The sequence below is a fragment of the Grammomys surdaster genome, unplaced genomic scaffold (assembly GCF_004785775.1).
Source record: "Grammomys surdaster isolate TR1022 unplaced genomic scaffold, NIH_TR_1.0 373, whole genome shotgun sequence".
Taxonomy (NCBI): Eukaryota; Metazoa; Chordata; class Mammalia; order Rodentia; family Muridae; genus Grammomys; species Grammomys surdaster.
Window position 1 is genome coordinate 7,149,815 of NW_021604792.1, and position 12,794 is coordinate 7,162,608.

Consider the following 12,794-nt stretch of genomic DNA (forward strand, 5'->3'; position numbering starts at 1 on the left):
GGTGTTCACATGTGCTTCTCCCTGTAAAATCTCAGTTCTACAAGGGAGAGGATGCTGGATGTCAAATCACCACTGTATACAGCACATCGGATGCATTTATTGGATGCATTTATCTGTACATCGCAGGTGCCCCATGGATGTCTCATGAATGGAGAGACACTCTCGAGGTAAAGACAAACGGTGTATACTGCCTTCTTGAGAATTCCATGTAAATTCTGGGCAGGCTAGCAAAGTTTTAATTGGTAGATTCTTACCCTCCCTCCCTCCCTCCTTGGTTTCTTGTTAGGAGAGCACATTTGAGCCTTCCGTCATAATTCAAAGAAGAGTTTGGGAGTGGGTTTTTTTTCCTGTCTAAATGACATAGCAACACCAGCTTTCTAACACCCTAATCCCAATTCTGCCCTCTCTCCCAAGGGGAAAGCGGCATTGAGTTACTGTCCACAGGACAGAATAACAGGCATGAATCTGAGACAAAGGTTCTTCTAGGCTGTGTCTGGTCATTAATTAGCACCTGGAAACTTGAGGCTGGGCCCATTAGAGCACTTCATAAACCCTTGATTTTAAATGTTTTCCCTTAGCCGTGATTCGGAGGCAGCTCTCCTTGTGATCTGGATGGAGGACATTCATTCCTTAACATTTCTGAGGCTCATTAACTACTCTCTCCTAGTGGCTCATTAACCAGGCCATTAGGGACTCTGTCTCATGCAGGCAGAAGCTTCCCCTTGTCCTCTCCAAACCTTTGCAGGCATGTAACACTGCCAGTGTGTGTGTGCCCACCTGATTGGCTACTGCTGTGAGGGGCCGTGAGAGGGCTGAACGCACTTACCTGCTATTCTCCCAATGGGCATGGCATGCTCCTCAGGCGGGGATACAGAGACCATGATGTGGTTCATGTAAGCCAGGTCCTCCCGATGAGACAGGTTGATGGGCTTCCCTTCCCGGTGCAGCCCGTCTTCAGAGAGCCGGGACTGTTTGAAGTCTACCGAGTGCCGGGGGTTCAGGATCAAGGGGTGCATGATGGGGCTGGGCATCAGCTGGATCACTCGTGTGCTCTCCTGCCAGGGGCTCGAGGGCTTCGGGTTCGACTCCGAGGACGGTGGGCAGTGATTATTCTCCATAGGAGACACTGACAGGGGGTAGGATTCCTGGTGGTTGTTTTCCTGCTGTAGCCTTGGTCCCTGGGCTCTCTCCGCTGGCGAGAGGCGGCGGATCATGTTGTCCAGGGGGGACCGCAGGGGCCGCTGCTGCTCGGGGTCGGGAGAAGGCCTGTGGTTTGTGGTGATAGGTGACCTAGGGCGATGTAAGAGTTCAATGGTGGGAGGGTTGTGGTGCACACTCTCCGCCGGCGTCCTGGGTGTCCTCTGGACACAGTTATCTGTGGGGCAAAAGAAAAGACAATCACAGACCACTGTGAGTCTGCAGCCCCATGACCTCACCATTGCTCTGTAGGCAGCTGTACTGAACCACAGAGCCTCTCTCAACCCAGATCCTTTTGCTCAAACAAAACTCCAGAGCACACACTTGAAATCGCTTTCCTACCCCGGGACAAGCTAGGAACGTACACCAACATTCTATCTGGCATCTGTCAGAGCCTGAAAAACACAAGGCATCTAATGCCCTTCTCTGTCTCCTCCTCAATTGACTCCTCCTCTGTGCGGGTTTCAGAGGTGAGGTGTTTTGGGGGGTTTCTCTCCAGATGTTCTGGTGAGCTTAAGTTTTCATTTTCTCCTTGTTATGGCTGTTAGTGATGACGATTAGTGATAACTCTATTCTACAACCTGGGTTTTATTATTTAAAACTTCGATCATTCTTAGGAGGGAAATACACTGTATACCCATTTCACAGATTACAAAAGTGAACCACAGACAACTTCCCCATACCACACGGCCAATGGGTAAAGAATCAGAATTAAGACTCTAAAATCTGCAAGTATTATGGTACTTGTCACACAGACCCCAGGGGACAAAAATCATATACAGAAACGGGCCCTCGGCAGCAACGACGGCTGTTTTTATAGAGTGGTGATTCTGTACTTGGTGGCGCTTTTAGAAGTGTGTCGCTGAGTGTACAGATCACCGTGAACTCAGGAAGGACGGGGACACGGGCACCCCAACAACGCATGCTCCTCCTCCTCCTCACACTTGGATTTACACACTGCTGAGGACAACACCAGAGCTGAAGTAGCTGCAGGCTGGGCTGAGGACGGACCAACTCCCGGGTGATCTGGGTTCCCTGCAGAAGCTCAGGCCAGGTATCTGCCCATAGAAATATATGTGCAATACTTAACTCGTAGACATCTATCTGCATGGGGCACGCTGGCCACGGGTGTTTCTGAGGCAGTTTCAGCAGGAAAATGAGCACTTTTGCTGATTCTTATTCTGGCCACAAACTTACCCATAGTTCTGAGTGTTAAAACAATGTCAAAGACATCACCTTTGTCTATGTGAAAAACCCCAAGAAAGTGAAACGGGACTCCACCAGGGCCAGAGAAAGAGGTGGGGTTCACAGAAGGTCCATATATTAGGTCAGCATGAAAATGGAGATTTTTTTTTGTAAGTTTTAAAAATTCTACTAGTTCTCCCTCATCACTGGAGGCACTGAACAAAAGATAGAGTGACTACAGCATGCAAGACTCACAGAAAGGGAATGCCTGTTTCCCAGCTATTTTATGATCTGATGACACAGATTCAAAAATCCTCCTCGCTGGGACAGGTATTCTAGGACATTTGTTTACTAATCTAGACCACTAAATGGTAAGAGTACTAATCAACTAGAAAAAGGAATGAAAGATATCTCAGTGTTTGGCTGAGGATTGGTATTTAGGCAATATGGTCAGATATGAAAGGAACAGCAAACAATTTAAAACCAGCCACCATTCAAACAAGAGAAGAAGGAGATCCAGTTTCAATAACGGTAAAGTGGCCTTCTTAACCCAAACTTCCTACAGGTGGACTTTATACAAACCGGATACAATAAACTAAAAAAAAATAAATAAAAAAATCCATATAAAGATATTGGACAATGACCCCAAACAAATGAAAACAAAAGGGACTTTACTCTTAAAATGTGGGACCTTCCTTGAACAAGCTCATCTATCTATCTATCTATCATCTATCTATCTATCTATCTACCCACCCATCTATCTATCTATCTATCTATCTATCTATCTATCTATCTATCTAATCTATGTGTATGTATGTGTGTATATATGTATATATGTATGTATACACACACACACACACACACACACACACACACACACACACACAGAGCCTTTCCCCTTCCCCAAGAGTCCCCTCATCAGTGACCGTACAAGGCAGTTGGAAGATGAAAAGATCTCATGTGAGCTGTCAGGACGCAAGGAGGTGCCAACAATGGAAAAACTTGCAGAAGCCTCATCAAGGGCAGCATACCAGAGAGAAGTCCTAAAACAGCATGCTAAAGTGCTCTCACATTCTTGTCTGACTCCTGAACAATATACACACCGGGGAGACTCGAAAGCAGGGGTTGTTGCCCTGCACCTACTTACGAACAGAAGTCTCAGCTCTTGGCCACTGTAGTATAGAAACAGGTCAGAGCTTGAGACTCACTAAGTTAAAAGGCTCTATCAACACTCCAGGCTGTCCATTACCCCAGCATGGCCACATGTTAGTATAGTAAGTCCTGTGTTACACTACAAAGGGTCCTTGCTGAGGGCTAAAGGCAAAGCTGAGACAGATTTGCCCCAGAAAAACGTAAACCAAGTGCGACACACTAGAAGCGACTGGCTCATAGTTGAACTGTCGGCAAGCATAAGGGTCAACATTCTTCACAGGACTATAACACAATCCTAAGTCTCCTCAACATGTTAACTGTGACGATCAGCATCAACACAGCTCTTCTAGACACAGAAGATGTGACTTATTATTAGAAGGCCACCAACAGAAACATTCTGCGATATTGATGGATTAGCTAAAGAGACCTTAAAGACATTTAAAGCAGCCATTAGCATTTCGGGGACATCACAGTCACAGTAAGTGATTACATACAGGAACTGCCAAAACAGAAACTTAGAAAACAAAAATGAAGATTCTAGAACCAAGGAGTACAAGATACTAAATGAAAGAGTCGGCTGGACAGACTTAAGAGGATATTGGAGATAAGAGAGGAAATTACAAATTATGACCTCAGCTAGTCAAATATGCCTAAAGTGCACAAGGAATGGTGGGAGCAGAACGGGAAGAAATAATGGCCAAGAAACTAGAGCCACAGTATCAACAAAAACTAGAAAATTCCAGAAGCTCAGCAAACCCAAGCAGGTTACGCACAATGGAAACGGCACACAGGCACTTGACAGCAAGCCTGCTTAAATTCGTAAGTCAAGGGCAGTCTTGGGCTGGGTGTGGTATAAGCCTGTAATTTTAGTATTGGGGAGGCTGAGACAGGAGGACTGTCAGGAGCTTCAGGCCAGGTTGGATTATATGGCAAATTTAAGACCAGCCTGGGTTACATAGTTAGTGAGAACTTGTCTCAAAAAAAATCAGAGTGTGTGGGGTATGAATCTTGAAGGTGGTATGGGGGTAGGTGGGAGGGTATGAATCTTGAAGGTGGTATGGGGGTAGGTGGGAGGGAATATCAGAATAAACATAATAATTGTTCATTGAAAATCTCCCCAGGATCTGAAACTTGCTGAGTGTGTCTATATAATGCCACCAGTGGAAAATGCCACCCTGTGACATTTGTCTCATCAACAAAACAACTGAAAAACATTCCGTCGGATTTCCTGCAGGGTGCACGTGTAGCCTGTGTATGAAATACAAAGAGATTTCATGTTTAGACTTGGGTCTTATCACCAACCTGTCTCACCAGAAGTAAACACTCCAAAATCTGGAAAAACAGAAAACAACCAACCAACCACCATCACTACCACCAAACTAACCCAAATCTAAACTTGGGATCCAAGCCTCTTCAAAGGGACAGTCAAAGAAAGCCAACATGTGTTATGCGGTTGTTCAGTTATGACTACTTGCTTTTAAAGAGGGAGGGGGAGATCCACCAAGCACCTGCCACCTTGAGGCCCTTTCTAAGATTCTGCTTCACACTGGATACAACCTTCTCCAGCAGGTGACCACTGAAACCAGGAGCAGAGGAGCTATTGGTGTTGAGAGGAAACACTGGCTTCTGTGGTTCTCATTTTGTAAGCTGCCATTATCTTCCTAGGCCTACCCAGAAGTACTTACGGATGAAACAATACTCATGGGAGGTGAAAAGAGCCAGGTGGGATATGGTGGAAACAGTTTGGTGGTGACAGGGTCTTCAGAGTGCTAGTGGGCACGTGGTACTTCCTTAAATAGTCCTCTCTATTTCTCTATAGGGGATGGATAGTTCCTATTAGAAAAGTATTCTTTGTTCTTTTCTTTTCTGAGACAGAGTCTTACATTGTAGCAATCCCGACTCAAGCAATCATCTTGCTTCAGCCTCTCAGGTGCTAGGATTATAGGCATGAGCTATTGTGTCTACCTAAGGGTTTCTTTTTGAAGTCCTGATCTATCTTGCCTAGATGGAGGTTGGAAAGGCACACGCCATTTGCCTCATATTCCTTCTTGGGCACTGACTGTTCTTTTTGTAGCTAAAATGGACCTAAATTCTGCCGCCCATAAAGACAAATTTACTGTGATTCCTTTTTATTTGTCAGTGCAAGGTCACTGGAAAGTAATTACTCGGGACAGTGTCATTCTGAGTTTCAAATATTTTCTAAATGTCACTCTTTGCTTAAAAGATGCCCCTCTTCACTTAAAAGACTATTGAGGATCATGAAGGCCATGTACTAGAAAAATATCCCATCTCCGGAATCCATTTCCTGTCTTCTAAATTACAAAACAGACACAGGCGTTGGTCAATAATCTGGTTACCTGCAGGCTCCCTTTGATGTCTTGGCTTCAAGGCTGGGGTGTGGGTGTGTAGTTGGGGCAAACCTTACAAGCCTTAGGAAGTCAGGGAGGGCTCTGAGCGGAAGCACTTTCATGCCAAGGGGAAAAGGGGAACTGATGTAATGTCCTGGGGAGATTTCACTCTCTGTTCCTGCCCAGATCTTTGGGAACAATGAAGGAGGGAGACAGTGCCCCAGATAATTCAACTCAGAGTGGACTTCAGACTTTGGATCCTGGGCAGGAACAAGATGTGGAAGAGTTGATTTATTTACTTCTCTGCAGACACCACTGGAGGAGGAAGCACTTGATGAAGCTGATAACGTTAATGGCAGACAAGTGGATCTGAGGATATTTAATTCCCGGCTCCTGGTGGTCTGGGTACAAGCACTGTGCAGGCCGAAAGGTCTGCAACAAGACCTTCCAAGCTTTGTTTCAGTACAAAGCTCGCACCCACGAATGGAGTAGGCTCTGATCCTGCCCTGCTGCCTGTTGCTCTGTCATTATAAGTTGGCAGCCGAATGTGGAAACTTAAGAGACCAGAGCCGGCAGGCAGAGGGGCTCTGGACACAGGAAATACTCACTGCTTAGACAGTGAGTGCATGAAATCCCTCAGATGTGGGAGTCTTCTGTTTAAGGTTTTGGTTTTTTTTTTTTGGTGTGGGGGAGGGGGTGGCCTTGATGTCTGAGTTTGTGCTTGGTTAAGTTGCTCAACTGGAAAACCGGGAAACTGTCCATGTCACCCTAGTTCTGAAGGTCTTGACAAGAGAGAGGGAGGCAGAGCTACACACATAAAGAGTGTACATACTGAGGCATGGGAGGAAAAAGCCTAAAGCCCGGTAAGGAATATTCATTCTAGCTGACAGTGTGCTTTCTGAGCCCAGAGCTTTGTCTTTATAAATGTCTTCAGACCCAGAGGATCCCAGTCTTTGAATCAAACAAATCAAGCAGATTTTAGATGAGAATAAGAGACTTAGCCCCTTTCATATCATTTATTAGAACGTCTACCTGCTCCTCTCCACCCTCACCTCCCACCCATGTGTGTGAGACAGGGTCTGTGTTTAAAGGTGTTCTCAGAAAGGTTTAAGTAAAGAGGAAGACCCTGAGTTGTGGGCAGCTCCATCCAACGGGCTGGGATTGTAGACGTAATGAAATGGAGAAGCAAGCTCAGGACCAGCGTCATGTCTCTCTGCTCTCTGACTACGGATAGATACAATGCGATCCACTGGTTCATCCTCCTGCCAACATGCTTTGCCCACAACGACGGACTGTGCCTTCAAACTGTGAGCCAAGAAGACTTCCCCTTTAACTTGTTTTCATTTGCCATCTTGTCATAGCAATGAGAAAAGTTTAACTGATATAGAATCTCATGTAGACCAGTTTGACGGTGAACTTACTACATAGGTAACAATGACCTTGAATTCCTGATCCTCCTGTTTCTATCATTTTTACTTGAATGTATCCAAACCCCCCAATTCGGTCACATATAAGCAATGAGTAAGTCAAAAAGGTTATGGCAAATATCTCATGTCAGTGTTACATGTCACCCCAAAGCATCCCCAGCCTCTCAGAAATTCGTCAGGGGACTCATCGGCCTCAGGCCACTGTGTTTCACAATATTCCAGAGAGGACCACACCTCTGCAGTTTTGTAAAAGAGCTAAACAGAAGTTAAAGGCTCTAGTTTAAGTTCTATGAGGTGAAAGTATATTTCATACACACACGATCATGTCCTCTTAGCCCTATTATTGGGTTCTCAACTGTGCCTTCCTACTCCCAAATTCGTATATTTTAACTTCCAGGCTCTTAGAATGTGGCCTTTATGAAAAGGAGATCCTTGGAGACATAATTAGTTAAGAGGAAGCCATTTTATATGTTAGGAGGGTCCAGCCCACTGTGGGCAGCACCATTCCCTGGCCAGATAGCTCTGGGCTATATAAGAAAGCTAAGTTCGAGCCTGGGATACGACCAGCAATAAGCATACCTCTGCGGTTACTTCTTTTTCTTTTTGTGAGAGGAAACACGGGCCAAGTTTAGTGAAAACATCAGGGTAGGCTAGCTGTAAATCTTGGAAGCTGCCAAGAGAAGTGACATGGGGAGGGGAAGGAAAGGTGCCATTTGCAAGGAAGAACAACAAGCACTTGTGTGGCAAAATAGGAAGGGGCTTCAGAAAAAAAGTGAAAAAGTTCAGAGAAAACATGCTTAGCCCTTGGTCCATAACCAAAAAAAGGTATAAAGAAGATTTTTGCTTTGTTTTGTTTTTTAAAGTAATGGTCTTAGTCCGAACTCAAAAGTATGCAGAGGCTCCACAGAGCTGTCTGATGGAAGAGGCTCCACAGAGCTGTCTGATGGCAGAGGTTCCACGTGACTGCCTAACCATGCTTCCTGCATCAAGTTCTGGCTATGACTTCCTTCAGTGACGAAAATGTAACCTGTATGCTGAAACAAACTCTTTCTCCCTTCAATGGTTATTTTTATGTAATTGAAAATGTTATTTTATGTGTATGGGTGTTCTGTGAACCATGTTTTTTACATGCAGTGCCTATGGAAGCCAGAAGGGGGCAGTGGATCCTCTGGAATGGGTGTTACAGACAGTTGTTATCTGCCACATGGGTGCTGGGAACTGAATCTGGTGGGTTCTCTGGAAGAACAGCAAGTGTTCTTAATCCATGAGCCATCTCTCCAGTCCCAGTGTTTTGGGTCACAGTGTTTGTCACAGTAACAGAGGGGAAACACCTTATTATTCAATATGACTGATGCCCTTATAACAAGGAGGTTGCAGACACGGGACACATGTACACAGGAAGACAGGACCTCTAAGACTAGCAACACAATGGACTGACAACCAGATTTCTGAAGCTAAGACTGAGTGTTGGACTAGGTCTTCCTCTCAGCTTTGAAGGAAACAAACCTTGACCGTGAGCTTCCAAAGCAGGACATACTGACGTGCTGTGTCTACAGCTGTCCAGTATTACAGCAGCCTAGCAGAATGCTAAACCTCCCTGTCCCCAAATTCCTTTTCTTTAATGTTCAGTTTCCGCTTGGTCAGAGACCATCTACTGACCTTTGACCTGGCCATCTCAACTGAATTCTCCTTTAGGGCCTGAGAAGTAAATAACTCTGGTTGGAGGGTATAGTTCAGTAAACAACAAACCCTGGACTTTTCATAAGCATTTGGAAAAATGGGCTGAAGGAAACAAAAAAAAAAAAAAAAAACAAAACAAAAACAAAACAAAACAAAAAAACCAAATGGTTCACTGATCTGCCCTCAGGCCAGGCAGATGCTGCCTGCAAGTGGGCTGTTTCCTCCGGTAGGCCAGGATAGACATGTTTGCAGGCATAGTCAGTGGCAGAGTAGAGAGGTCTCTCTCAGTTTCAACATAGCAGTCAAAAGACGCTTCTTTAAGGAATTGGGTGCAGGAGTAGGGTGACAGCTACAGAGACGGCTCAGTGGTTAAGAGCTTTGCTACTTTTGCAGAGGACCTGGGTTCAGTTCTCAGCACCCACATGGTTCACAACCATCTGTAACTCCAGTTCTGAGGGAATTTGCAGGCATTGGGTATACATATACATACACATAGGCAAACGCTCATGCGCATAAAATAAAATTAAATCTTTAAGTAAATCAAGGGGTGCTTGGAGGCAGTTTAGTTGTAGAGTGCTTGCCCGACATGCACACAGCCCTGGGCTTGATCCCCAACATTAAATAAACCAGGGATAGACATGGATAGCTGCATTTAAGGAAATCCTGGGCTACAGTGAGTTTGAGGCCAGCTTGGATTATATGAGACCCTGTCTTACAAAAGAGAAGATTGTAAGGGTCAGAATCTGGAATGAGCCAATCAGACTTTTGGGGAAATTATCAACAGCGAACAGAGACTGGGGAGAGGGCAACACAGAACTAAGGCTGAAGAAAGAGTCTTGGAGTGGGGGACAGCCAATTGGTAGCCCTTCAGCAGAGAATGTCCTTCTTTGGAGTTGAAATCCACTGACTCCAGAGTCTGAGCTCCAAGGGACTGGCTAGTTTCCCCCCTTGTGTTTCTTGGAGACTTCTTGCCTATCTCTGGAGTTAGTCATGGGTATAGGAATCTCCCGCCCATGAAACTTTTGGCTGAAGAGACTAGACTCGTCCCAGACCTAAAAGCATTCTCCAGACCACACAGACAGAGGAAGAAGACTGAGGGCTGGTGGGAGATGGCCAGAGACTATGTGCACCGTCCTAGGCCTTCCTCTGCTGTGGCTAGCACATGGTGAGGAGGGGTGAAGGTCAGAAAGGACAAGGGCAAGTCAACCATGGTCCTGAAACAGAATCAAAGGGTCTGTGCCTCCATTCTGTCACCATTTAGTTGGGGACAGGAAATGGAGATCTGGGCCTGCTCTTATTCTCCAGGGACCTCTCATGACCTGCTGCCAGTTTTTAGAATCACAGCATGGAGAGGAATGAGAAGGTTAATTTTATACTTAAATGTATAATAGATTCACAAAAGGTTCTAGATAGGGGGGCACAGCATGCCCTAGGTCACAGGATGCAACACGTGTTCACTGTCAACAGGCCATCCTCTGCCAACAGTCTCCAGAGCAGTTCTGAAAGAGATGGTACCCAGCGAGTCTAGAGAGCTGTTCTAGGGGAGGGGAAAGGCCTTTAATATGCATGGGATGCACAAATCTGACACCTGAGCCAAGTTCATGGAGTCTGTTCCCAAAGATGAAGGTTAAGAAACATGGAACTGGAAGCAAAGGAAAGTTAAAAAAAAAAAAAAAAGGACCATTTCACTCTGAGGTGGAATTACTAAACCCCATTCAAGTGTACTAAAACACAGGCCAGGGTATAAACCTTATACATATTTTATCACAATTAAGAATTTACAAGAAAAGGATGATTAAAAACTCAACTAAGGAACGGGAAGATGTGCCAAATAAAGACAATGGATGATGACATTTCCTGGGTGCCTCCTGACAGGTGCTTTTCTTGGGGCAGTTCTCACAGCCATCCATTTCTTTCTTGCATGGTCTGAGACAGGTACTGCTACTTTCCTTCTCTGACACATGGAGGAAATAACTTGCACGGAGACACAGAGCAGGTAAACTGGGGAGTCAGAGTGTCTTTGAACCTAGGTGGCCTGACACATGTTCATGGTGCTCTTGGTGTCCTTCACGGGTTACAGTTATATATTTAGCATCTTTGACACTTCACTTATCAATACTATTCCAGTAAGACTAGAGACTCAAATGAGTGCTTTTTTTTTTAATCAGTAAGAGGCCATGGCCAGGGGCGGACAAAAGCTTTCTCTCTGTGGTGCCTCTGCAGCAACTTCAAGAAAGGCCTGGCTTCCAAAGGGGAGCTGCACAGAAGCACTGGCTTCCACCAGACCCCAGCATCTGATTCAGACCCTATCCATCACACTGGCTGGGAGGCTGTCCTCACGCTGTGTGTACTTATCCTGAAAATAAAAAGAAACAAACAAACCAGCCATCCAGAAGGCTTATTACTTCCAATTTTGAGTAAGTTTTTAAAAACCATGAACCAGAGTTGGGATGTAGCTTGTTGGTAGGGTGCTTACCCACCAGGCAATGAGGCCCCAGACTCTGTCCTCAGGTACCACATAAAACCCAGCACAGTGATGTCCTATCCATCCCAAAACTGGAGAGATGGAGGCAGGAGAACCTTGCCTACTTGACTACATAGTGACTTAGAGGCCAGCCTGGGCTACAGAGATGTTGATTCAGAAGAATAAAATAGGTCATGAACTAAAAGACCGTTGTTAAGATTCTCTTTGACATTTTGTTGTTTACATTTGATCGTACAAAGGGTCACCAGATCCACTGTGCCCTCTTAGGGTCCTAGAAATTGTCTTAATATCATACTGTCTATGAAACTGTCTCATTTGCCAACTATTTCCTCTATTTTCAGGCTGCATGAACACTGAAAACGTAAAAAAAAAAAAAAAAAAAAAAACGACCATGAGAAGAACATTCTGGTCTGCTGTGAACCTCATCGAGATTTAAATTTGAGCTTTGTGTGTCGGGAGATAGGACTCAGCAAGTAAAAAGCACTCGTCATGAAAGTATGAAGACTGGGGCCCAGCCCTGCAGCACTCACAGAAATTCCGGGTGGTTGTGGTAGCTCACCCGTCATGCTAGCAAATGGGAGGCAAAGACAGGCGACCCCTGAGGCAAGGTAGTAGGATTGGTGAGCTTTGGGTTCAAGTGAGAAACTCTGCCTCTAAGCTAGAGTGACTGAAGAAGACACATGACATCAACCTGTGGCTTCTACATGTGCCCATGCCACACAGCGTGCACACGTACACACAAATCTCCATTTTGCCCCTTGGCCTGGAAGTGTATTACTTAATAGCTTTGTCTCTCTTTCCTCATCTATAAATTTAGGATAATATAACTTGTTTTTAGGATGTTTGTGACGATTGGATGATCCGAACATTTAAGAGCTTATGAGGGCTGACATATAGCAGGACTCAGTAAAAAAATGTCACACACCTATCTTCAGTTATCTCACCGAAGCTATGTATGATTCCAAGGCTAGGAACCTGGGTTTGGTAGTGATGAAGGAGTAATGTTCCCCTCGAGGGAGAGACCATACGAATGAAACTCCAGTGGGCCGAATCACAATGCTCGTCGTCACCTTGTCACCTTTCTGTTCCCCCTAAAAGGGGAGACTGCCATCTAAGTTCTGGAGGACTGTCCCCTGTGCTAGCTGCGGGGGGGGGGCGGCCCCCAAACGGGTCCATGTTTTGATGTGTGGAACTCCGCAGCGTGATGGGAGAATCCCACACATACCTCATGACAGAAAGCTGCATCCTCTCAACACTTGACCAACCACCACAGAAACACTCAGCAATGTGTGTGTGCATGAAAGGAGGGGAGAGGGGAGA

General features: G+C 45.4%; 1 protein-coding gene across 1 annotated transcript in view; it reads right to left on the reverse strand.

Moving 5' to 3' along the window:
* Window positions 1–12,794, reverse strand: part of Etv6 (ETS variant 6) — a 237,403-nt gene that overhangs the window by 22,587 nt on the left and 202,022 nt on the right. Inside the window, exon 5 of the mRNA XM_028780996.1 lies at window positions 827–1,375. Within this exon, the coding sequence (XP_028636829.1) occupies window positions 827–1,375 (549 nt within the window). The remainder of the gene's footprint in view (window positions 1–826; window positions 1,376–12,794) is intronic.